The 26,902-nt window shown below is 50.8% G+C and overlaps 2 protein-coding genes across 2 annotated transcripts in view; one reads left to right on the top strand and one right to left on the bottom strand.

Moving 5' to 3' along the window:
* Positions 1-2,452: 2,452 nt before the first annotated feature.
* The window catches only part of Rtf2 (replication termination factor 2), a 28,720-nt gene continuing 4,270 nt past the window's right edge, over positions 2,453-26,902 (bottom strand). The window contains exons 3-9 of the mRNA XM_028769617.1: positions 26,266-26,359; positions 25,670-25,809; positions 25,174-25,252; positions 9,152-9,265; positions 5,778-5,832; positions 5,585-5,680; positions 2,453-3,813 (exon numbers count right to left, since the gene is read on the bottom strand). Coding sequence (XP_028625450.1) covers positions 3,635-3,813; positions 5,585-5,680; positions 5,778-5,832; positions 9,152-9,265; positions 25,174-25,252; positions 25,670-25,809; positions 26,266-26,359 — 757 coding nt within the window. The 3' untranslated portion in view covers positions 2,453-3,634. The remainder of the gene's footprint in view (positions 3,814-5,584; positions 5,681-5,777; positions 5,833-9,151; positions 9,266-25,173; positions 25,253-25,669; positions 25,810-26,265; positions 26,360-26,902) is intronic.
* Gcnt7 (glucosaminyl (N-acetyl) transferase family member 7) lies at positions 13,725-21,995 on the top strand. The gene is made up of 4 exons (XM_028769616.1): positions 13,725-13,833; positions 17,276-18,304; positions 19,248-19,343; positions 21,011-21,995. Exons 2-4 carry the CDS (start codon positions 17,335-17,337, stop codon positions 21,232-21,234), a joined length of 1,290 nt encoding a protein of 429 aa, XP_028625449.1. The 5' UTR covers positions 13,725-13,833; positions 17,276-17,334; the 3' UTR covers positions 21,235-21,995.

Here is a 26,902-nt window from a genome sequence, read left to right on the forward strand (position 1 = left end):
TGCCGTGGTGTCAGAGAGACTGAGGGGCTAGTGTTAGGGGCTCGTGATGTCACAGAGGGCCCTGAGCCAACAGCCCCAGCCATTGTGATGCCTTTAGCTTAAGAAGACTGAGGCTCACTCACTGCAAGTAGTCTGCCTGGTAGGACTTCCAGAGAGGAGAAACTTCTAGAAGACAAGAAAGGAGGACACTGTCTCCTTGCTGGAATGTTCTTGCTGAGCTTGGCACACTGTAGCGAGAGGCCATTGTCTGTTTCTGGTTTCATTTATTTGATCCAGACAGTGGTGAGCTGCAGGTACAAGGTACTCCTCAGAGGTAGATCCAGTGAGAAACAGGGTTACCAGTCACAGGCTGCTCATCAGGGCTCATGGATGTCTTTCCTTTGGTCTGCACCTGCATTTAAGTGTTGTGGGGACTGTCATCCAAGGAGCTGGGGAGATGGCTCTGTAGGTAATGTTTGTATGCAAGTATACAGCTTTGAGTTTAGTCTTCAGAGCTTGCATTAAAAATCTAGTTGTGGCGTGCCCTTACAGTCAGAGCCAGGGAGGCAGGGACAGCCTGAACATGGACTTGGTGGCTAGCCAGCCTAAGGAAGTACTTGTTGAGTTCTGGGCCAGTGAGACCATCTCAAAAGACAAGATGTACAGCATCTGAAGACCAATAGCCAAGGTTTACTTCTGGTCTCCACATGCTCGCATACGACCTGTGCACGCTCACATGTGCACACAACATATACACCACACACAACACACATTCACACATACACCACACACACACACACACACACACACACACACACACAAATGTATTTGAAGCCAGCCATTTGCAGAGGTGACATGAAACAGAACATACTACCCATACAGCATAAGGCCCACACTTGTCCCTCCTAGGTCACTGGAGGGATCTTGAGACTGTCCCCTGAGCAGTGACTTTCTGCTAACACACTGCCTCCAACTGCACTGCACTCTGAGCGTTACATGGCTTGTACAGAGCCAGCGAGCAGCACGGGTACTCGCCTAGGGCAGAGTGTCGGTTCCTGTGGGCCTCTTATCAGATACTGGTTTGGGTACAGATACAGGCCCTCCTGGTGGATTAGAGACTAGGCTTCGTGTCATGTGACCTTCCATCCAGAGGCTACAAATGCTTACTCCAGAAGCAGGTGGTCCTGGCGTTTACCGCCATGGGCCGGGGGTGCAGTGTGGCCTGTTTGGAGGGTCATCCTTGGCAGGCCCTATGCAAGATCGTGAACATTCCCATGCTGAAGGGATTGCAGGCTGGGTAGCCATGTCTGTAGGTACTGCTTCTGAAGTCAGATCTGGCACAGGTGGCTGTGTGGGGACACCCCCTGGGAAGATGGCCTCCATTTGCAGATGGCCCCCCCACACACCCGGCACACTTGATTTCAGCTGTCTGGAAACTCTCATGTATACCCAAGTGTAGGAATCCCAGAATCCCCTTCCCCTCAGTGTGTTCACTGAACAGAAGCACAAAGGTCCTGGAGAAGAAATTCTTCCTGGGTCAGGGGTCACTCAGGTGGTGGGTGGAGGCCAGCTCTAGGGCCCTAGGAAAGGCCTGGCTCCTCAGCCTGGTGCAGCAAGGTTTCTCACTGACACCTAGGGCCACTCAACAAGCTGTTCCCCCACTCTCAGGGAGGCATGCCTTTGCTAATCTTAGAGGCTGGAGACAGATCTCAGAATAAACCCCATTTCCTGTTTTCAGGGGTCTCCTCTGGGGGCAGGGCAGAGGAGGGAGGGAGTCACATAAACCCAGGCAGAAGTCTGGAAATTTTTGAGGCTGCAGATCTGAAGACATCAAAGTTTCAAAGCTGTGAAATGTCAAAGTGGTTTTAAAAAAAATGATAAAAAATTTAAAGTTTGTAATTAGTAAACTATGGCTTATGAGGGCTGAGCTTTCTTTGTAAAGATAGGATAAGAGAAAAATGGTGTCACGTTAATTCAATGACAGCAGCTTTGAGTTTGCACTGTTTGCATCCTCAATAAAGGCCTCTTATGATAAAAAAACCCAAAAAACAAAAAACAACTAGCCAAATAAAGTAACTGTTATGAGAATTTAACAACAAAAAAATCCCTTTATAGTTTTCACTGTATTAAAAATAGTTGTTTTTGAATAATAAAAATTCATTACTTTTTTTTAAGACAGTGTCTCTTGTATCCAAGGCTTGTCTAAAACTTCTTTGTGGCCAAGGATGGTCTTGAACTTCTGATCCATCTGCCTCCAACCCCAAATTCTGAAGCGACTCATGCCTGTCACATCTAGACTGTGTAATGCTGGGGACAGCACCCAGGGCTTTGTGCGTGCTAGGCAGGGGCTTGACCCTGTGAGCCACATCCTCAGCTGGAACTCTAGCCCCTGGGAGGGTGAGACAGGAAGACCTTGAGTTTGAGGCCAGCCATGCATATATGCACATTTCAAAGCAAAAACAACCCCCCCAAATCTTTCTATAACCTTTATTTCAAGTTTCTAAGTACACAGGCCATGCACCCAGGTTTTCTTGGACAGTGGTCACTCACGACCTGTCCTGCTGCACACTTCCACAGTGCCCCCAGCACTGTCCCAGAACACACACAAGGCTATTTGGGGCCAAGCCTCACAGCCTGCAAGCAGAAAACCAGAGGGCAGCAGGAGCAGGGGCTTTTCTTGGGTTGTTTGCTGAGGTGAGGTCTTGCTATGTAACCTTGCCAGTTTTGACATCATGGTGATCTTTCTGCTGCAGTCTTCTGATGGCTTGGATTACAGACATGCCACCATGTTTGGTTTGAAAACAGAGGCTTTAAGTGCTTGTAAGTTTGTGGGCATGTGTGGAGGCCAGAGGCAGACACTGGGAATCTCAATAGCACTCCAGCTGGTGTCTGAGGCAGGCTCTCCTCAAACCCTGAACTCAGCCTTGTCTTACAGGGGCTCCCACGTCGGCTACAGTGTTCAACAGGCTTTTATAAAGGTTCTGGGGATCAAGACTCTGGTTCACAAGTGTTCATGGCAAGGGCCTTAACTACTGAGCAATCCATCTGCCCAGCCCAGAAGCAGGGTTTTGGAATCAGCCTACAGAGGCAGATCTATCACACCCCAGGAAGTGTCCCAGAGATTCCGATTTTAACTGTGGGCATGGAAAAGGAACCGTTCCTGCCTGCCACTGGCACGTGGACGGCTGCCATTCTCTTACCAAGTCACTGGAGAGGGAGAGAGAAGGAAGAGGAGAGAAAAGGACGTCAGTTTGTACCAGGCAGTCAGGTGTGTTTCCTCTCTGCTGTCTTTGTATGAGACAAGAGGAACCCCATGAGGAGCAAGGGCTGAGACTGTTGGATATCTGTCCCTAAGCTCAGGGCCGTACCCCTTGACCCATTATGATTTCGGAAAATGAGCGAGTGTACAGTGAGGAGCCATAGTCTTTTGTTACCTAATATAAGCAGCGGAGTCACCAGGCTAAGTGAGGTGTAGGGCCTGTGGACAGCTACTAGGTATGTCACCGGCCACTTCTCACTCCCAGGACCCACAAGATCTCACAGCAAGTGACCACACCGGTCGAGGATTGCAGAGGACAGCTTTATAGCACAGTGCCACACCAAGGAAGTGTGGCACAGAAGCCAGGGGGAAGCCCGTGGCGAGGCCAGGCCTGCTTCAGAAGCAGTAGGACGTGTGGGTGACCCAGTGCGCAGACTCCTCCTTGGAGCGCTTGGCAGAGCTGTGGCTGGTGAAGATGGACTTGTAGGTCTCAGACTCCTCACTGTCTGCGATGGACCTCTTCAGGGCCCCACAGGGGGGCCTGCCGACTCTCCCAGAAGCACTCCCGTTAGTTGCTAGAAAACAAAGCCACAACCGGTCAGGCTGGGACTGAAATCATTCCAAATGACTACGTTTTAAAGGGACCGAGTCACGCATGCCACGTCACCACGCTCCCAACGTCCTGCTGTTCTCTGGAAAGAAGCTGAAGCAAGGGCAGGGCCGATGTAGCCCAGGCCATCCTTGAACTCACTGCAGCCCAGACTGGCCTTGACCGTATCCTTTGGCCTTCAGCTCCCAAGTGCTGGGATTATGGGAGTGGTCATTGCACTATTTTATACCGAGCCCAGGGCTGTGTGCATATTTGTTAGGGTTCTAACCACTGAGCTATATTTCTTGCCTACAGTGTATTAATTACTTGATTCAGGGCCTCACTATGTAGTCCTGGCTGGCCTAGAACTTAGTATGTCGACCAGTCTGGCCTTGAACTTGGAGTGCGTTTCCTAACTCTGCCTCCCAAGCAGCCATGCCTGGCTTGAAGCACAGACTCTTACTAGTGTCTCCTGAAAGCTAGCCAGCGCCCCAACCACTTAAGGCCTAACTGCGTGCTAGCACCAGATTGTCTCCAGCTTCTCAGTACTCAGGCTGAGGGCCTGGTCTTCTCAGGTTGGTATTGAACAAAGACAAAGAGAGTCCAGAAGTCCCAGTGGCCTGTCCTGGCCAGCCCACTATCCTGACTGAAGCCAGGATGGCCACTGGTCACTGCTTATGCTGGACATAACACAATCTCTCTCTCTCTCTTTTCCCTTTCTCCCCCCTCTCTCCCTCTCCTCCTCCTCCTCCCTCCCTCTCTCCCTCTCCCTCTCTCCTGCCTGTCTCTTCTTGTAAAAGAACTGCACTCTTCCTTTCTTGGTGCACTGCTGGGCATTGAACCCAGGTCCTACACACACTAAACATGTGCTCTATTTCTAAGCTACAGCCCCAGGTCCCTTTTGCTTTATTTTGATAGAGGATTTTAGTAAGTTGCCTAGGCTGACCTCAAACTTTTGATCCCCCTGCCTCAGCTCCCAAGTAGCTGGGATGACAGGCCTGTGACAGGCATGACATAAATATTTCTTTTCCTTTTTGGTTTTATTTTTCCTCTTTCTTTCTCTGTAAGTGTGTGTTTGTGTGACTGGATGATGTGTATGTGCCTGTCGAGGCCTGAAGAGACTGTCAGGTCTCCTGGAGGTGGAGTTACAAGTGGAGCTGCCAGATATGGGTGCTAGGAACAGAACTCAGCTTCTCAGCCACAGCGCTCCTGGCTCTGAACTGCTAGACCAGCTCTCCTGCCCTTTTTCTTTTTGAGACAGAGTCTCAGTACATAGCCCTAGCTGGCCTGAAACTCATCATGTGACCTAGACCGGCCTGAACTCAACCATGTGGCCCACACCAGCCTGGCATTCATGGCTGAACCATCTCTACCACTGGGCTGGTGTAAACACTGTTTTCTTTGGAAAAGACATTGAGTCTCAAGACCTGTTTGTCCACTTGGCCAAGAGGCAGATAGAAAAGACCTGAGGGGCGCATAGGAAGGAACTGCAGTGCCCAAGCTTCCACACAGTGTGTCTGCAGTGCCCAAGCCCTCCACAGTGTGAGGCATTGAGTGTAGCTGTGTGCTGCTGTGGTATGGGACCATAAGCCTGCACAACAGTAAGAAATGGGCTGTGTGCCCAGAACCTTTGGCTGCTCTTTAATTCAAAGGACATGGGGAGCCACCGATGAATGATCGGGAAAGCCTAAGTTTTCTCATCCCTTTGCTCTGGCTTTCCAACTTTCTCAGTTCTCTGCTGGCTCAGTAAGACTCACCTGTGCCCCTGGGAGCCAAGGTGCTTTTCCTCTCTCTGGGATCAGGGTCTGCCTCCTCAGGCTTGCCAGCCTTCACTTTTGATGGCCCTGCGGAGTCTGTAGAAGACAGAATCGGCAAAATAAACCTTGAGCCAAAGCAGAGGAAGGCCCTGGTATATGTAGATAAACTACACCCAGGTTCTTAAGGCCGTACCTTGTGTGATACCCGACTCTGAAGCACACTCTGCTGTCTTCGGTTTCTTTGTTTTCTGTAAGAAGAAAAAAACTGTTGGAGGGTGTGGTGGTTGAATGGCAAAGTCTCCCAGAGGCTTGGGTATTTGAACACTTGATCCCAACACTTGGTATAGTTTGTGAGCTTAGGGAACCTTCATCAAGTGAAGGTGCACTACTGGGGTATACCACCTCATCCCAGTTCCAGTTTACTCTGCTTCCTGAGTGTGGACGGAGGTGTTCTCTCAAAGCCTCCTGTTCCTCCCAGCCACGATTGACTCTCACCCTGTGGAACTGTGAGCCAAAATAAACCCTCCCTCTGGAGGCTGCCACTGGTCATGGTGTTTCAGCACACAGACAAGTAATTGATCTGGTGGGGTGGAAAGCGGGGAGGGAGGGGGATATGCTCAAATTAAGTGGATCACAGTGGCAGTGGGCCTGCCTAGGGCCCAGAGTCCCTTTGACGACCTGACACGTTCTCTGAGGGTGACCTGTCTACAGTCTAGCAGCTATGCCCCACAAAAGGCTGAGTCCATACAGACTCATACGGATAGGCTCAGTGACTCAACAGAGGTAGCTCTGTGATAGGGCATCCATCTAGTGTTCAGGAGGCCCTGAGTTTGATCCCAACACCACAGTACAAACATAGAAGGTCACTATTTCCAGTGACTACTGTACACAAAAGAGCACTTAAACAATAACATAAATTCTACACCCATGAACATACATAGAGTTTCACTTACTCTGAGAACTCAGTTTCAGAGCTAACAAACTTTGATGTCTGTTTAGCTGTAAGGCTGAAGAACTGAAGAACGTTACTAGTTAAACACTGGATTATTGTCATTAGATTTTTATTTTTTATTTTTTTTTTTAAGATTTATTTATTTATTATATTTGAATACACTGTAGCTGTCTTCAGACACACCAGAAGAGGGCATCAGATCTCATTACAGATGGTTGTGAGCCACCATGTGGTTGCTGGGATTTGAACTCAGGACCTCTGGAAGTGCAGTCAGTTCTCTTAACCACTGAGCTATCTCTCCAGCCCGTCATTAGATTTTTAGATGCTCGATTGGTAACATAGTTATTGTTCACCCCCAGAAAGCTGACCCTTCTGAAATTACATTTAACTGCACAGATGATCAGAAGGGCAGCACAACTTACTTTAAAACACCATTTCCATAAGAACCTCAAAAGTGTACCAGAGAGACACAGCCTTGCCAGCAGCACACACACACCTGCTGTCTCAGCACAGGGAAGGCAGGGACATGAGAATCATTTAAGACCAGTACATTCGAGACCAGCCTGGACTTCATGAGACCATCTCTAACATAAAAAAGTAAAACAAAATAATGAATTTTGGAAGGCTCTCATCTCTTACACTGAACAAAAGACCTTTCTTGGTGGTGGCCTTCGATGTGTGACGACATCCATGCAATGTGACTTAAAGCATTTGGAAAAAAAAATGGTAAGAAACAGTTCATTTCACACATGAAATGCTCACACGCAAATCTGTGAAGGCTGTTACTAAAAACCAAAAACCCCACAGACTACGGAGATGTCTCAGTGCAGAAGCATCCATTGTAGAGATCTGGGCATGACTGTGCATGTCTGTACCCCAGAACTGGCAGGTGAGAGACTAGGACCCTGAGAATTTGCTGTGCTGGTTAGCCAGTCATGCCGCAATGGTGGTCTTCAGGCTTACTAGGAGACTCTGTCTCAGGGTAACAGAGCAGAGAGTGACAGAGGAAGACACCTGACATCCTGTCGTGTGCACACACTCAGCATCCACACCCCTCAGTCACACAAAACAACCGAGACGAACGCTCAGTTCTTCTCCCCTCATTGACGGCAGAGCTGTTCAAAGCTGTTCAAAGCTGGAGGCGCGCAGACACAAGCCCTGACAGCAGGTGAGGTATTTGGGAAATATTTTGTATCTTGGTAGCAGTATCTAAGCGTGTTCACAGAGGCCCTGCTGAGGAGGCTGCAGAGGGGATCCAATCCCACTGGACTCTGCAGGACTTGGCAGGAAGCCTGTGATGGGACAGCCACTCGGGGAGCCACGGGCCCTCCTGGGCTGACAAAGCTCCTGGTGCTTTTCCTACACTATGCCTCTCCTCGAGTTTTTAAAAAACTGACCAAGGACAGCAAAAACCGATCTGATCCCCTTGGCTGCTGTCCCGTCACAGACACTTCAGCCTTTCTCTGTCTTTATGGTGGTAAGTGAGGAGTATTTCGAATTCACACGCACGCACGCACGCACACACGCACATGCACAGACAGATGCTTGAAGTGCTACGTTCCCAGGGCCGCTGAGCATATGCAGGTGTTACACGCACTGTTTTCCAAGATGACAGAGGAGGAGATGAGGACGGATTTGCTTCTCCTGAAAGACGGGTCCCTTGTGTGACCATCAGCTTCTTCAGCCTCACAACCACGAAACTATCACTCATGGGTGATGTGGTTCTTGTGTTCTTTCTTCTCTGACTAAAGGCACAAGCAATCCCCTCCACCCACACTGGCACTGGCAGATGTAGGCCGATTTAACGCCAGCTGTTTCGGGTCAGTGTGTCCTCACCACACCTACTGTTCTAACACTTCCAGCATTTGTCCTGTAGATTTCTTTGTTTTAGTGCTGGGATTGAACCCATAACTCTCTACATGAGAGGCAGGTGCTGTACCACTAAGCCACACTTAGCCCCTGGCTCTGCAAACTGGCTTCCAACTCTCCTGACTCTACCTTAGGAGGACAGGATTACAGGTGAGCCCCATCTGGATTTCTACCTTAGTGAAAACAAAAGGTAGGCCTACGTTTACCTGTAGCCTAACCTCCCTATAAAACAACCACCACACAATTAGAGCCATGACGAAGTCCACTGCTCTGTCTGCTAACTTAAAACCCCTCAGCTTCCTGCCCTCTGTGCCTGCTGGCCCATGCTGCAGGTGGCTGAGGATGAGGACCTCAGACCTGCCGGGATGACGGTGACTTCCGCTCTCACCTTCACCAGCTATGACAATGCATTATGACGCCTTTCTTCCCTGCACCAGGGCCTCACACTCTGTACGGAGCTACAGCCGCAGCCCATGAGAGACTGCATTTCCTGAGAGCTCCCTCAGGCCACGCTGTAGGCAAGTGCTCGATCCATCACTTTCAAATCTTTTGCACACCACCACGCCTTGAGCCACCGATCACCCACTTGTCTTGGAGATGAAGCCCACTGCGGCCAAGCCCTGGATCTGTCTCGAGGCCAGGCCTCCTAGGCTGACAAAGCTCAGCCATGGACCCTGAGCAGCATCTGCTGTGGTGGCAGGATAGTTTGCAGCAAGCTCTGGGGCAGAAGCGAAGCCCCTCCTTACCTTCTCCAGCTTGGCCCTCAGCCTCCTCTCCTCCATCCTCTTCTTCAGCATCTCCACATCCTCCTTGGTGCCATTGAGCACAATGATGTCATCCTCCTGGAAGGGAGCCCCACACTGGAGATCAAAAGAGAGGGGAGTCAGTCACCACAGGAGGGGGGCACCGACGGTCCCACTGTTCACTCTCCACTGGCCTCCAGCCCTTGCTAGGCTCCTGTCAGTTTTGCCTGCATCTTGGATCAGCTGCTCTCAGGTCCATGTGCCCAGAGCAACATAGCCTGGCAGCCCGACTCTGGAGGGTTCCGGCAGGGTGGCTCGTGTGTGAGACTTTGTACATACTGATCCAAGCTGGACACCTGGTTTCCTTTTGGGAGTCTGTAATCTCTGACTAACCAGGCCTGAGCAAAGACTCTGAGCAGTGGAACCATCTGAAGTGGCTGCAGTGTGTGGCTGGGGGTGTGGTGACTCTGTGTGAGCCTGCTCTTCCTCCCGATACCATACTGCTATGTACCAACAGCACACCTACTGCTGTGGCAATATGCCCTAGCTGAAAGAACAAGTATCTGTTAACTTCTGACAGTCTTTCCAGAAAAAAAAAAAAAAAAAGAGTTACCTAGACACATCTTAGCAGAACAAGACTAAACCATGTCCAAGGTGTCCCAGTGGTGTCTTAGAGGCAGAAACACACTTGTCAGGTCATGCTCAGCTCTGCCAGCTGCACACATGCCCATATTCACAGAATTGTAAGCGAACAAGCCCCCACCTCAGAGAGGCCACCTGCCACCACACCATTAAGTTCCTTCCTCTCCTGAGAATGAGGTCCTAGGTACTGAGTAGCCTGGGGCCTTCTTCACATTATCTGAGTTGTTCTCAATGCTATAGTCTGGGCAGGAAGAGGGACGAGGTCAGAGAGCAGGCTCTCCTACACGGAACTGAGGCTTTTGTTCCTGTCTCCAGTGCAGTCTCCTCAGCTGTAAGGGTGATTTAACTCTAGAGAAGAGACCCTCAAAGATGGCTGCACTGTACCCCAGGCACTCTACCAAGTCTGCAGATGATTCTGTCACACCCGGGAAGAGATGTCACTGCCGTCCTCTGTAAGAAAGCTGATAAACAAGATCCTGTCCTTTAAGAAGGCCCAAGGTCTCTGGCACCTCTGGACACACAGGTCAGAGGTCAGTGTGTGGGCTGCCCCTTTCTCAGAGTTCCTCTGAGGAGTGTTGTTGACTGACGGTATTTGTGAGCCCTGAGCTAGGTGGCCTCCAGAGTAGGAAGGGAGGTTCCCACTGAGTTAGAGGGCTGTCTCAGCTGCCATGACAGGCAGGGAGGTGGGGAGGAACAGCCTCTGAGCAGGTGGTCCCCTAGCAAGTCTGGGTGGAGACCCTCTCAGTGAAGGAGGGAGGTCTTTTCCTTGGAGAGAGAATGAAAGGGGACTTTTCTGGAACTCAATGAGGTGGGAAGGAAGGCCCCAGGGGCTTGGAGGCACACTCTGGCGTAACTAACCCTCCTGAGGACAGTGCAGAGTGCAGTAGGCGGGACCCTTAGTGCAGGGCCATCCTCCCCGCTGGGACCTCAGCTGCAGTTTCTCTCCAGAGGCACTGGACCTCCCTGCTTCTCAGTTTTAAAACCAGAGGAGAGCCCACCAGTGGATTTTATAATCAAAAAGCTTGACATAAAAACATGTCACACAAGAAAAGACTGTGAGGGAGAATTTTGTGAGGATGGAATTCCTAGTCCAGGACTGGCACAGCCTGTCTTAGCTGTCATAATAAACAACATGTCCACAATGACTTGTGAGGAAAGGGCTTCTTTCCACTCAACGCTCTGGCCGCACAGCACTGCTGAGGTGAGTCAAGGCAGGAACTGAAGCAGAGATAATGGAGACCATGAGCAAGCTGCTCCCTGCTTGCTCAGCCTGCTTTCTTAAACCACCCAGGAGCAGCACAGCCTGCAGTGAACTGGACCCTTCTGTAGCAATCACCAGTCAAGAAAATGCCTCACCTCACCAGCTTGTCTATGGGCCAGGCTCACACAGGTGTCAGTCAGCTCACCCAAGGTACCTTCCTCTCAGGTGACTCTAGGTTCGTGTCAAGGTGAGGAAACCCAGTCAGCCCAGCACAGGCAGGGTTAGTACCCTGACCTAAGAGTCCACCAGGAGTGACTGTCACCGCCAGGGGTCAGGATGCTGCTCACGGACCATACTCTGTGCATTCAGGGTGGTTGTGGAGAAAACCAGCCCAGACCTGGAAAGAGGCTGAACCTTAAAACCTGCTTAGTGTTTCTCTCTTGAACCTGGGTCTCACTAAGCAATGGTGGCTAGCCTTGAACTCTCTGTGAAGACCAGGCTTGGCCTCACACTAGTGGCTATCCTCCTGGGAACTCAGGGTGACCTTCCTTGCTTATCCCGCCCTGCCCTTTCCTTCATGGTGCTGGCAGCAGCCTCCTTTGGAAACAGCCCTGGCTGTGGCCTAATTCTCGACACACACATACCCAGCACTGATGTATCACGACAGCTAAATAAGACACTAGCTGTTAGGAGTGTGGCGCTGGGGGGATGGCTCAGTGGTCAGGGACGCTTCGGTCCCCATCCAGTGGCTCACCACCGGTAACTGCAATCCCAGGGGATCTGACAACTCTCTTCTGACCTTGTGGGTACCTGTATGCAAGCAGTGCATGTACACCCATGTACACACACACACACACACACACACACAGAGACCCACATAACAAACCTTTTTTTTCTTTTTTAAATCAACTATCTTTTTTAAAAAGTTATTTACTTATTTTATGTACATGAGTGCACTGTAGCTGTCTCCAGACACACCAGAAGAGGACATTAGATCCCATCACAGATGGTTGTGATGCTGGGAATTGAACTCAGGACCTCTGGAAGATCAGCCAGTGCTTGTAACCGCTGAGCCATCTCTCCAGCCCTTTAATGAGCTATCTTAAGACTATAATCCCAGCGCTAAGGAGATTGAGGCAGAACTACCGTGAGTTCATGGCCAGCCTAGGCTATATACGGAGTTTGAGGCCAACATAGATTACACAACAAAACCCTGACCACAAAGCAAAAACGAAAACTGGAAGTATTCCCCCCACACTCCAGACCTTAAAAGTCCCATAAACCCTCATGACACTGGTTACTTAGACCTAAGCGAAGTAGGACTGTCCCTCAGGACAGTCTCCTCCAGGTCACATGTCACATGCTCTGCTCTGGGGAGAGCTTTCTTATACCCAACCTTGTATGTAGGTGAGAGACGCATCCTAAGAGGCAAGACAAACAACGGAAGCAGCCAGCCATGGCGGCCAGCCATTACAGCAGCTCTTCCCCATGGCTGGAGGTGCCGTGATGGGGAGGAAGGGCAGGGCTGATGCAGAGATGTTTCATGGGGACTGAGTCACATTTGTTAGGAACACATTTTCCCTCCTTTCCAAGTTAGCTGAGAAGTATTTAATTTAAGTTGGCCTGGAACTCACAGCAATTCTCCTGCCTCAGCCTTCCAAGTGTGATAGGCAAAAACACCATGCTCAGATCTTAAATCTTGAGACACGGTCATCACTGGTAGCCCAGGCTGGCCTCCACTGTTAAGTTGTGTGCACCATGCCTGGCTGCTCTTCTAAAACGGTTGTACAGAAACTGCCTCGACAGATGAGGCCTGACACCACCCAGACACAGGCTGTATTTGCTCTGTCCCATCAGGAGCTTGATGAGTGGTCAGGCCTGAAGGTCACGGAGACTTTGCCAGCTACTCCACCAAGACCTCCTTCTATAGCAGCTGTGACAGCTGCTCCACAAAACACACTCAGGCCTCAGGGTCACTCCGCTAACAGGTGAAGACACCATCCACCCACCCTGCCATGCCATCGAGCTCAGGAACCCAGAAACACGAAAGAGGATGAACCTTCAGTGCTGTTCTCCCTTTCATTCTTAGGGTCACATGTGCCCTTCCCCATAGTGAGTGAGTGAGTGAGTGAGTGAGTGAGTGAATGTGCAAAAGTAGATCTATCCAGAGTGAACTTAAAGACAGAAGGGTCACAAAAATTGGCCTCCTGCTCTAAAAGGAGTTCCCTCTCCCTCTCCCTCTCCCTCTTCTTCTCCCCTCTCTCTGTGTGTCTCCTTTTTTCTTTTTGAGACAGGGTTTTATGGTGCAGCCTTGGCTGGTCTGGAGAACACTTTGTAGACTAGACTAACTGGGAATCATAGAAATACGCCTGCCTTAGTCTCTCAAGCACAGAATGCTGAGATTTGGCTTTGAAGAGCACATTAGGAATATGCCCAAGATCTTAGAAACTATAAGGCCAATCAGAGCCAGTGGTTTTCTGAGTCTTCGGGTTGAGCCCCGCCCCACCACACCTGGCGTGTGCTGTTCAGAGAGAGAGCATGAAGGCTGCACACCCTCATCTGGCTGTTGGTCAGTACCTCCCATTGCTTTGTTTATGCCCCACCCCTCTTCCCTGGCAGATGTACAAATTTGAAGAATTCTCAGGATCACATTCAGCAGTCTTTTCCACACCGTGTCAGGATCAACAAGAATACATGTCCCCAGGGATGCAGAGGCAGCCCAGCCTGCCAGGCAACTCTGAGAAGCAGGAGCCGCAGAGAGGGAAGCATCAGAGTCGGTGAGAGGAGAGGTGACTGGGCCAGCACCTGCCCAGGTTCCTGCCAGGAACGGGCCCTGCACCTGGTGAGTGTGTCTCTAAGAGGATGGGGAGGGCATCAGGGCAAGCAGCTGTGCGTTCTGAAGGAAACAGGGCTTTCTGTGACTGTAAACACAGCAACAGGCACAGCTGCCTGTGACTGCAGACACAGTATTAGCAATGTACGGCAGGTGGGCATCACTTTCCCCTCAAAGAGTCCCGTGTTTTTTGGCTTTAAGCCAAAGAAAACTATGGTGGACCATTTCTACAGCATGTGACAGATGACATTTCACAAGTGTTAAAAAGCCACCATGTATTAACCCCGATTTACTTAAGGCTACTGGCAAAGCCTGATTCTGAAGATGCTACTGCAGATGAACTGGCGGCTGTGCTTGTTCCAAGTGGACACCCACGGAGGAGCCCGCCTCTGCAGACACACGCTGAGCCAGCGCACACTGCGAACGAGATGTCCCTCTTATGATGGCCTGTGGGCTCAAATTAGCCCACCTAACGTGCTCTGTCTAGCAGTTTACAAAGGCTGACACTCATGGTGCTGTGGACACTGTCCTGAGTCCAGGGAGGACAGAGAGGAGAGCACCTGCCCTGCTGTGACCGCAGTGACTTGTGTCACCATGTTCACAAAGTAGGTGTGACACACAAGGTCTGCGACCAACCAAGCAGCAGGCTGGTGAGGACCCCACTGAAAGGAGCAGGAGAAGGGACACTCAGGAGGTCCTGTGGCACCCACTGGCCTGGCTCCCTGGTTTGCCCTCAGCCCTCATGTTCAACAGCAGGCTCTCAGTGTGAGGAATAAACCAGTGAGCTGGGCTGTGGTAAGGCCTGAGGAAACTCCGACAACTGCTGATCCAATGAAGAGAATTCTCAAAAGGAGTAACACTGTAGCTCATGTGACAACACTAAATAGAAACAGTGGGGCAGGCTTGTGCTCAAACAGCAGCTGGCTGGGCAGTGGAGTCTGAGTGGGTGATGGTCAGACCCCAGTATCAGCTGGGCTGAGGACCAGGAGAAGGTAGAGACACCTTGCTCTCATCCACCTACCTAAAAACCACTTAGGCCAGGGAGTGCCCTGAAGGACACTGGGCTACCCCTGGGACAGTCATCATTTAATTATATAAATGTCTGAAACAGCAGTCCCTGGGGCATGGTTACAGGAGGAGGCTTACGGGGGTGGGTGGTGGGTGGAGGTGGATGCCCTGCCAGTGTGAGAATCAAGCAGACCCCAAGCCTTCTTCCTGGCAAAACCTACACCACCAGGAGGGGTGTTCCAAGCCATGAGTACTTACTGTGTACCTTGGTCAAAATTCCCAAGTTTCAGTTGGGTGTGGCGGCACATGCCCTTAACCCTAGCACAGAGCTCTGTGAGTTCCAGGCCAGCCTGGTCTACACAGTGAGTTCAAGCCCAGCCTGGTCTACACAGTGAGTTTGAGGCCAGTCAGGACTACATAGTGAGACTCTGTCTCAAAAAACCCAAGCAGGTTGAAAAATCAGTAAAGCCTGAAATGACATCAACCAAGAATCCTACGTGTTGTGAAAGACTTGATCTGTGTCTCTTTTAACAAGGGTCCTCTGTCCTGGGGACTTCGATCCTGGGTGCAGGACCATTTATTCTGGGGAGCAGACTGGAACTGATGAGCTATCAGAGTGCTTATAACCTTGCAAGCTCTACAAACTCTTTTGTAAAGGAGCCCCTGAGGCTTGATGCTCTCGGCAATTGACACACACTGACTGAATCTGTGTGGCAGCAGCTGAACCCATGGCAACAGCTGCTTTGTATTTCAAAGCATGTTAGGTGATCTCAAACTACAATGAAAATCAATGTGGTATTTAAGACACCCGAGACAGGCAGCACTCTCGATGTTGTGAAACCTGAAAGCAACTCAGAGCTCTACCGACCCCCAAGTCACATTAAGGAACAGAGCTCCTACAAGTCCATTTGCCATGACAACATGACGGCACCAAAGAATCAGGACTGACAAACAGCAAACCTCCTGACATGTCCTCCGGCCAGCTCTCCTTTCCTGATGTACAAGGACAATGATGGAAGGTGTATGAAGCAGTCACCTCACTAATGTGCTCTCAGCATTGTCTGCTGCAGCTGTACCTGCTCAAGTTCCCACTCCATTTCTAGACAGCTCACCATGTTGGTGTCAAGAGACATCATTACACACCTTGAGTTTAAGGCCTAAAAGCAATTCATCGGCTCATTTCCAGGTTTAACTTTGTAACCACAAGACTGCTCTCTATCTGTTGCTCAAATTCTTTACGGAAAGATTCAGACTCATTGTGAAGGAGAACAGAGTGAATACAGGGAACAGCTCATGAGCTGTGCTCAGCTGAGACAGTCATCAGGGACACACAGTGACACTACAGGGAATCACCCCTCAAAAGCCAATTAGGATGGTTACCATGGGAATGGAGTGCTGACTGGTACAGAATGTAGGGAACTCTCCTACCTATACATCCAACATGAGAGACGGCCACTCACTACCCCACACTCACTGGAGACAGACAAAAACATCAGTCTACACAAAGACTCGTGCACAATGATTAGAGCATCTTTGTAACAATGAGACACTGAAAATGACTCAAGTGTCCATCAACGGCTAAACAGAGATTGTGTCTGGCCATGAGACGGAGCATCACCCAGCAATGGAGATGTGCCAGAGAGAACTGGACTGACAAGGGTGACTCTCAGAATCACTACCGAAACTAGGAAACCACCCCGGCCAAGAGCCCACTGTATGAGTCCACTAGGTCACAGTCGCAGAAGATGCAAAGCAACCCGGAAGCACAGAGACCACACCCATGGCTGTTGCAGGGTGGGGTGGAAAGGCTGATGGGTTACCAGGGGTAGAAGGAAACGTAGGGCCAAGTTGCCCTGATGTGGTGGTAGTTTCAGAGTGTACACACATTTAAAAGTGGTCAAATCATACGCACGTGTGCCTAATGCACCTGCAGTCCAGAGACTTAGGTGCCAGAGATAGGAGGCTGTGTAAACCCTTAAGTTCAAGGTCAGCTTGGGCAACATAGCAAGCCCCTCTAAAAAAGGCAGAAAGAAAGAAGCCACTAAACCAAGTTCTGCTCACCTGGCACGTTCCCATCTGTCCATCCACAGATCCTGGAAGCTGCTGTGTAGCCAATCTGTCCATCCACCTATCTGTCCATCCACAGATCTCGGAAGCTGCTGTGTAGCCAATCTGTCCATCCACCTATCTGTCCATCCACAGATCTCGGAAGCTGCTGTGTAGCCAACAATGACCTCGGACGTCTGCTCGTCCTGTCTCCATCCACTAGTGCATAGCTAAGACACGCAACACCACGCCTGGCTCATGGGAACCCAGGGTTGCACGCATCCCCAGCCCAAGCGACACCCTTAAGAACATACTGTGAATGTGCTTCAGAAGAGTTGGGGGTGGCAGGGGCTGGAGGAAGTTACCCTACTCTCTAAATGTTCTGTTGTTCCTTTAGGAAACTGAAAGGAAACCCTTTCAAGCTATGGTGGCGACAACACACTGAGAGCTCAAAGCATGAGCCAGCTCCGGACCACAAAGGCTGGGCTGGTGGCGTGTGGGATAATCTGTGTCTTCATCTTTCTCTACTTTCGAAACCCAGGTCCTGAGGAGGCTGAGGAGGAGCCCACCCACCCAGCTGTGGTGGACTGTGGCTTCTATCCAGATGAATTGTGCTCGGCTTTATTTGACGGGAAAAAGGCAGCCCCCCAAATTGCACAATTCTGCAATTCCCCTCACAACTCTGAAGTACTTGCTCATTTGCACACACCGAGAAACTGCTCCAGGATGGCCCGGCGGCTGCACTTCATAAGCAGACCCCTGTCTGCAGAAGAGGGGAACTTCTCTTTGGCATATGTTATACATGCTCATGAGGAGCTAGCCATGTTTGTGCGGATTCTCAGAGCAATTTATGCACCTCAGAATGTCTACTGCATCCACATTGATGAAAAGGCCCCAAAGAAGTTTAAGAGTGCCGTGCAAACCTTCGTGGACTGTTTTGGAAATGTCTTTCTTTCATCAAAGACACAGAAGGTTGCTCATGACAACCTCAGGAGGCTGCAGGCAGAGATTGACTGCCTGAGAGACCTGGTCCACTCCCCATTTCAATGGCACTATGTTATGAATCTCTGTGGACAGGAATTCCCTATCAAAACCAACAAAGAAATCATCCGATACATCAGAACCAGGTGGAGGGGTAAAAACATCACTCCCGGGGTGGTCCCACCCCTAAACACCAAACCCAAGACAGGCCGAAGCTCTCCGAAGCCCAGCCCCAATGAAAATAGCTACACGTCTCCAAATACAAGGTTCAAACAAAAACCACCCCATAATCTAACAATTTACTCTGGAAGTGCTTACTACGCACTTACGAGAGAGTTTGTAGGGTTTGTCCTAACTGATCCCCGTGCAAAGGACATGCTGCAGTGGTCCAAAGACATCCACAGCCCAGAGCAGCACTACTGGGTGACCCTGAACCGACTCAAAGGTAGGATGACTCACAACGTGGTAACGCTCAGGGAAGAAGCTGGCGGGGCTGACTCTCTAGCTGTCTTGCTGTGGCTTTGTAGAGGGCCTCCATCTCACAAGGCCTTCCGCTCAAAGAATATGGGGTGGCTTCTTGTTTTAGGGGTGTGGAGTCAGGGAGACAGTCTTGTCATGTTCCCATCCAACCTGGATATTTTAGGCTCATCTGTGTCTCCTCCAACAGAATCTTTTGGAAATCCTGGGCACAAATGTTTGGAAAAATATGCATTTTTTTTCACTTAATAATATTATTGGACAGTCAGTACAGCCTAGGATTGTGCTAAGGGGTCACACCTATAAATCACAGTTTTAAAGCTGAGGCAGGGGGACAGATGCACAGTACAGCCTGAGCTACAAAGTGAGTTCTTGACTAGAAAACAGAAAAACAAAAAACCCCCAAACAGGAACTCTGACGCAGTCTGTGGCAACCCCACCGCCTCTGAGGGAGCTCTGGTCGGTGCTGTCCTTTAAGTGAGTTTCTATCACCATCTTTGAGACAGGTTCACTGGTTCCCTCACAGCATGTGGCTTCAAGCATGGCCACCTATGGTTGGTGATTAATAACACTCCTGCAGATAGGGACCCAGCAGGAATGGTCTTGGGGCGTTCTGTGATCTCTCATGCCCGCTGCAAGCCCTGTTCCCAGATCACCTACCAGGGCTGTTAGAAGGGAATGAAGCCCAGAGCCCCAGCATGGTCCTGAGGGCATGTCACACATATCCAGTGAATTCCCAGAGGCAGGAACAGGATGGACACTGCCCTGGCCAGGCCATACACTGCTGGGCACTGCACAGGTCTGTCTCTCAGTGACTGCATCTCTGGAAGGGCAATGGCAGACACCACAGCTTGCACTACAACAGGCGGGAACTGTCTGCTACAGTGTGCTCTGGTGTTCTCTCCCCTCAGGTGCTCCAGGTGCCACACCAGATGCTGGATGGGAAGGACACATTCGAGCCACAAAGCGGAGGACAGAGGCAGGAGATGGTCACAAGGGGTGCACAGGTAAAGTCCTGGAAAGCAGTCTGCCTCAGCCTGTGGGGTGCTAGGACTAAGAATACACCCTAGTCCTGCTCACACTGGGCACGGGCAGCCACGCAGCTCTCAGGTAGTTCTTGCTGCAGGAGAGTCCTGTTCTGCTCTGGTGGATTCTCCCTCTCTGCTGTCTCAGAGATTTGAGTCACAGAAGGAAAGGAGAGATCATAGGTCCAGTTATGAAAGCTCTAGAGTGACCTCGTTGATGGCCAACCAGGCTGGGGCAAACACTTGGGGTGCAGGAAACTACAGAGTTCTTTGGAGGGTAAAGTCCAGTCCTCTATCACCCCAAGCTCACTTTGGAGATGGCTTCTTGAGGATAGTTGGGGACCATTACTTTACTGCACAATGCTAATGAGTTGAACAGATGTTCAATGTTCTGCAGAATTCACAGAAGTGGGGGTGTGCTCATGTTGGGGTACAAGTCGCAGACTACAGAAGGGCTGTAGCAGAGCACAGCACCCCTCTTGGGTACTGCCACTTGTTCACAGGCAGCTTCCTAAGCACGGCATCAGCTAGCACACAAGGACATCATTCTACTCAACGGTGCTTCGATATGATGCACTGTGAACTAAGACAGTAAACCAGACATGCACAGGGAGCCAGGTGCCCCCATTTCCCAGCCACGGAAAAGACTGACCTAAAGTAGACAGGTTAATAAGGGTGCCAACTCTGATGCCAAAGTAGCTCAAAGATGAGTAAACACAGCTGTTCTGACAGTGCCAGGTCAAAGAGCCACAAGTGTTCAGCTCAGTAGGTTGATTTTTTTTTTTTTTTTTTTTTGACAGTGGCAGTGAAGAAGAGACAGGGTCCCTACTAGGTAGACCAGGCTAGCCTGGAGCTCAGAGATCTTCCTGTCTCTACCTCCTGGGATTAAAGGCATATGCCACCATGTCTGGCTAGAACGGTTTTTGTTTTTTAAAGTAGACATTGTAATTTAACAGGGAGCTACAACAGCAGCCATCAAAACCCTCTCCCTGCCATCCACTGAGGCTCACTGACAGATCCTGCTCCTTTATCTTTAGAGACAGGGTCTTGTTATGTAGCTGGGCTAGCCTTAAACTCATGCCCCTCTGGCCTCATCTGCACAAGTGCAGCAATCAGAGGTGTGTGGCCACCCTCGGCACAGCTCAAAGACTGACTCCATGGCCTTGCAGGCTTCTCCTTGCTGTCCATCAGAAAGGTCTGGCGTAGAAAGTTATCAACTCTCTCTATTAGTTCTTCTGAGTAAAGCTTGATACAAGCTTGTACTTGTTATTAAAGTAGGAATTAGAATCCAGGGCTCATTAGTCCCAGACTGCAGGTACTAATTCTGTCCTCATAAACATGGCAGTCCTCCTGCCTCAGCAGCCCTCCAAGTATTATGACTTATAGATGTGAGCCGCCTTGCTTGGTGCAACAGCACTCTTTAGTGGCTCGAACTCTTTAGAATGTCCCCCAAATACTAGCTCAAAGGTGAGATTCCCTCCAGTATAAACTCAAAATCCACCCTTAGAGACCAGTAACAGATACAGAATAACACTTAATTTGAGCTCTTGTGCATAGTGGGCCCCTCAGCTGACACGTGAGGAAGTGAGCACCCCTTACTTGTACTGGGATTGAACTTGGGGAACAGTTACATGTGTTTCTTTCTGCAGGCCACGATGCCCAGACCACCTGTGTGTACGGCCTGGGAGACCTGCCTCGGCTCATCCGGCTGCCAGCTTTCTTTACCACGCTGGAGCCCTCCACAGACCCACTGGTGGCGGTGTGCCTAGAGAGGTGGCACAGACTCAAAGCCCTGCAGCAGGCTGAGGTCCCCCCAGAGCCACACTGGCCATTTCCCCAGCAAAGTCACTTCAGCGGTCAGTCCCACCACTAGGGACTGTCAGCATCGCTCCTTCAATTCCTGGATGTGAATTCAAAAATGATGCAGACATGCTCCCGCCAGACCTCACCACTGCACAGGCAGGGAGAGACCTATGAGGAAAACACCCGAGGCTGCAGCTGTGAGCTCAAGCTAATGGCTGGAGGCCCAGCGCTTTATCGGCTGCCCAGTTTCTCCACCTGCTCAATCCAGTTCATGTCATAAGACACACCAGCAGCAGGTCTGGTTCTGAGGGCCTGGAGATCCTGGGTAAGAGGCACTGATGCATAAAGCCCTACCCACAGGAAGCCATGCTTCTCTAGAGCTGTCCCCTATGGATTAAGAACAGTACAACTTTGTTCTAGAAAATTCTAGGCAAACATCTAGGCGTAAAGTGAATAATTCACAGAGGGAAACATGCTTCTTAAGAATGTGTGAAGTCTGCGTAGTCTTGGTGTACCATCTGCTGTTCTTCCTGCCATGTTGGGGCCAGCACTGCCCTGCCCGTGCCACCACCACGGGGGCTTCTGCACACAAGCGTGTGGAGAGAGAGGGAGGAGGCACTCTGGACTTTTACATAGTTTTTCGAGTTAGGTAATCATGTGGTAAGTGACCAACACCCTGGGCATGCAGGCTGAAGGCATAAAAGGTCACTGCCATCTTCCCTCCTGTCCCTGGCTCTCCTGCTGCTGCTGCTGTTGCTGTTATGGGAAACTTCTACAGACGCTCTTTCTGTAGCAACGTCCTTGGTGGCATAAAGACTGACAAGTTCAAGTATTTTATGTGTGTGAGTGTTTGCCTGCACGTATTTACCTGCACGTACGGCTGTGTATCATGTGCCCATGGAAGTCAGAGGGTAGTGGTACTCTCCAAACTTGAGTTACAAATGGGTTGCCAGACACCATGGGGTTGAACTCAGGTCCTTTGCAAGAACAGCCAGTGCTACTAACCAATGAGCCACCCCTCCAGCCCTGCAATCGTTTTTTTTAAGTAGGAGCCCAGAAAGGAAACCGACACACACTGTAAAGGCCAAATATCAGCACCTCAGTCAATGGAGGCTTCTCCCACACCGAGCTGGGAGCACGTCAGTGAGGTACTGAGAGGCCTGGAAAAGCAAAGCAGAGTCAAGAAACCCTAAAGGCAGACACCACAAACCAACTTTAAGCAAGATATATAAGATTAAAGTAGTCTCTGTCTAGGCCACACCTTTCCTTACTATACAGTGAAAAGGTTAAGCTGTCCCCTGCCCTCTTGTATGGCGATGCATTTCTTATTACAAGCCACGAGCACATGTTGTCTGTGATCTGTTTATTATATAAACCAAACCACAGCACTTGTATGTCTGTGGGTGCTGTTCTCTGGAGGCAAAGTGCACACCATGCTAGACAGTGTGAGCAAAGCTAGCTTGAGCCTCAAGAGTCTGAATTATTTTACTGCCGTCTGTACTGTGTTTGAGTGTGTCACAGCCTCTTGTGGAGACAAGAGACAGATCTCAGTGCAGCCCAGGCCGACAAGCAGAGATCAAGCTGCCTTCCCGCCACAGAACACCAGGCTGGCTTTGAACTCAGAGATCAGCCTGCCTCTGCCTCCCGATTAGTGGGATTAAAGGTGTGAGCCACCACTGCCCAGCCCTCATGTCACTGTTCTCCTGTTGGTGATTTATACATTTCAAAAGTGCCTGCCTGACCATCTTTTGGTTCTGCTCCTGTGGCTTCATCTCCCTTTCCTCCTCATGACCCACACGAGGGCGCGCTGTGCCATCTCTGTACTGGGGAGACTGCTGCAGAAAGGACCAGCGCTTGCCACTCATCCGACAGCCCAGCCAGACTCCTTTCTGCAGGCTGAAGTGAGGTGAGGTCATGTGAGCGGGTTCTGACCAATGGAAGGTGAGATGCTCCAGGTACAATGTGCAGGTCTGACCTAAAAACCTTCCAAGAGAGGGTCTCCCTGCTTCTCATCAAGTCAAGGAAAGACAGGAGGGAAGAAACTGCCCAGCCAGACTTCTGTTGGGCATCCAGGACCCAAGGATGGTTCCAGCAGCAAGCCAACCTTCTACCAATGTCCTTACTAACAAACTTCAGAAACTTCACACTGCAAGTCAGAGTCTGGTTCCTAACAACAACAGGACTATTTATTTCTCGACTTAAAGACATCCTGTTTAGAATTTTTAGATGTAAAAAGAGGGGCTCTGCAGAGTCACAATAACCCTTTCATTCACATACTGGACTCTGGGGTCCAGAGACTGCTACATGGACACATCAAGGGGCTATGTTCCTCAAAGTTTCTGGGCTGGAAAGGCAGTCCCCAGTGTAGCAGTGCTGGGAGCAGGGCCTGGTGGCAGGCAGGCATCCCAGCCTCATGAAGTAATGTTAACTAATAACATTAATGTTGTGGGTGTGTATTCTTTATAAAGGACAAGTTCTTTCCCCACATGGAGCATAACCGTACTTCAGACAGGATCTGGCAGTGTCAGTGGGGAGGGGTCTTGGCTGAGAGAATGACGGGGAGGGGCACTCCACAGACAGAAGACTCTGTCAAAAGAAGAGTGTTGCTGAAACCTGATGCTCATGACCATCTGAATCCAAGCTGGCTTGAGATGCTCCACTCCCTGCCCTCACTGTCACACACTCATGCTAACACCCTCCCCATTACGACACGGACTAACGCGCCTTTGCCAACCCTGGCACCTTGCTTGGACTCCCAGCCATATGAACTGTGAAGTGAATTCCTCTTGTCTGTAAACTGCTGGTCTCCGTAGTCAGTGTCTGCCGGGCAGACTAGGATGGGAGGGGATAAATGAATGACTAGAAGATCCCCGCTCAAGCTCTCGCAGTCCAGCAGATGAAACAATGCCCTGCCCCACTGTGGAAGTCTAAGTCAGAAGCACCTGATCCAGGGTGGGGCCTTCTCCAGCCGCAGTCATTCAGACCTCACTTCCCTGTAGCACACGTATCACTCCCTTCACCCGGAGGCTCCCACACGCCACAGCTGCATCAAGAGGTCACCTCCCAAGGGTACCACTTTTAAAGATGACAGGCTGACACAAAGTTTGCACATGCTATGAAGGCTGGTCAGCCACTGTCCCAACTCTCCACGCTGACGCCATCATCCACCAGTGTCGTGAATGCTGCAGGAGTGGAGGTGTGCTTTAATCTGAAGAACATCTGGAGCCACTGCACGCTGGCTTTTAATCACCTTAGACTAAAATCCATGAACATCAAGGTGGTCGGTCACTCCAGCCCTCGATGTGAGGTGACTGTCTGTGCCTCCGCACCCTGGCCACGCTTGCTGCTCCGTGACTGAGCTCCTGCCCAGGCTTTGCAAGTGCCCTGCACCCTCAGCTCTGAACTTAAAGCTTCAGGATGCCTTTGCAGCCCACTGCTAAGGCCGATCTACGCTCCTCTTCTACACACCCTTGTCATCTCCCTTCCATACGGGTCTCCCCAGTGGGAGGGGCATCCACAAGAGCAAAACTCAGGTGGATCTTTCCTTCAGGACATCCCACTATTAAGGGCTACGACAGGAGCTGCCATGACAACTGCTCACTAAACGCCTTCAGCAGAGGCACCATCCACGGCAGGTCTAAGCACACTCACACTCACTGAATAGTCATGGCTTCTATCCAAACACAGTAAATGCCACTATTTTGTGACTATGAGATCACATGGGTAACAATGTCCCCAACAGAGACAAGGAAGGAGCACGTGAGGCTGAGGAGAGCAGGGCCCTCCAGGCTGCCAGTATGGAGAAGAAAGAACTCAGCTCTGAAGAGAGTGGCCAGGGATAGCCTGGGTGTGTCTGAGTATGGACCTGCAGTGGTAAAGAACTATGGAAGAAGAGACGACCTGTTACTGCTTTCAGAACGACTTTAGGATTTAAACATCAGAGGGAGAGAGCTGAAGTGACTGCCATCAGCTGCCAAGAAGGGACAAACAGGGTATTGTGGACACTCACCGTGTGACAGACTTCAGCTCTTATCTCCCTCAAGGCTCGTTCAGAAAACACACAGCCACAGCATCGGAGGAAGCAAAACCTGCAGGGACCAAGGGAGAGCAGCTTGAGCCGGCATTACAACAGTGTGCACGCAGTACCCAGCCACAGGACAGAGAGGGTCACAGTGCAGAGAGGGCACAGGACAGAGAGGACACAGGACAGAGAGGACACAGAGGGCACACGACAGAGAGGCCACAGGGCAGAGAGGCCACAGGGCAGAGAGGCCACAGGGCAGAGAGGGCACAGGACAGAGAGGACACAGGGCAGAGAGGGCCAGAGAGCAGCGCTGGGCCACTGTTCTGAGTGAGCTGAGCAGGGTGGGGAGTTGAGTGCACAGATGGCCGTGGGGAAGGCGCCTGCCATGCTGGCCCCGTTTCCCACAAGGCCCTACAACAGCCCTAAGACAACACAGAGAAAGGCAGCGAGACCACAGTCACAATACCCATGTCACCCTCACCTGTGCCGGCCGTTCATCTCCAGGCCCACCACAGGACAGATGAACCGTGCTCGCTGGAGGTCGTCATGCTTGTCGCCCTTGGTGTTCCCTCGATCTCCTTCCCAGGCAGGGTTGTCAGAAAGCCTGAGCTCTGTCACATTCTGTGGAGAAGCATTAACACTGCTGACGTGAGATGAGTGCAGGGACCTGACCTCAGAGCTCTGCAGGGCAGCGGCACCAGAAGGGGAAGAATGAAGCTGACCCGACCGAAGACAGAGACCGTGTCAGCATCCGGTAGTGTTATCCCGTGTGTTCGTGTGTGTGTGCGCGGGGTGGGGGTGGGGGGGGAGGGATACAAGTGCACGCGCTCCCGTGAGTGTGCTTCTGTGCACGTGCCCCTTGCATGTGCTCCCGTGCCTGGATGCTGCCATGCTCCTGCCTTGATGATAATGGACTGAACTGACCCTGTAACCCAGCCCCAATTAAATGTTGTCCTTATAAGAGTTGCCTTGGTCACGGTGTCTGATCACAGCAGTAAAACCTTGACTAAGATACAGATCCTATTAAAGCAACCTTCCTTGGAGGTGCCTGGAACTCAGCCACACCCTGTACCTTACCTTGATGCTTCTAATGTGTGACGCCGCCTTCCCTAGAGCCTTCTCAGCAGATTTGTCCAACAGAAACTCGATGACAGCATCTTTGTTATAGAGTCTACAAGAGTAAGCACGAGTTTACTATTGCAGCAATGATTTCGGAAAACCAAACCGGGGGAAGACCTGAACATGGCCCAAAGTTGCCCGCCTCTGTTAACATTCTGTGCTGCCCGGTAGCAGGTAGAAGCCTGGTTCAACTGCTGCCCGACGCATGAAGCAGTGGCTTAAAGCCAGGGTGGTGGACTTTGAGACGCGGAGAAATCAATGAGTAAGTTCTTACTTCCCCGTCCTTCAAAAAGTAAAGCTCAGAAGAGTGACAGGCACCAGGCCCACACTCTTCAGCTGGAAGAACTGGCTGGAACTGAGAAGCACCGGCCCTCCCCGCTTTAGACAGGTCATGCTCTCTCCACTCCCGCCTCCTCGCTGCTCTCTTCAGTACTCATGGCTGCTTCATGCTTTGGGTTTATAGCTCAGCAGTTACTGCTGGCTCCTGAGTGTAGAACGAACTGAGTAAGAAGGTCCAGGCTATGTCCAGACGAAGGCTCATCTTCCCCTCTGAAGTGCTCAGGATAGCCCCTATTTGATCTGAAGTGCTCAGGAT

The sequence above is a fragment of the Grammomys surdaster genome, unplaced genomic scaffold (genome assembly GCF_004785775.1).
Source record: "Grammomys surdaster isolate TR1022 unplaced genomic scaffold, NIH_TR_1.0 193, whole genome shotgun sequence".
NCBI lineage: Eukaryota > Metazoa > Chordata > Mammalia > Rodentia > Muridae > Grammomys > Grammomys surdaster.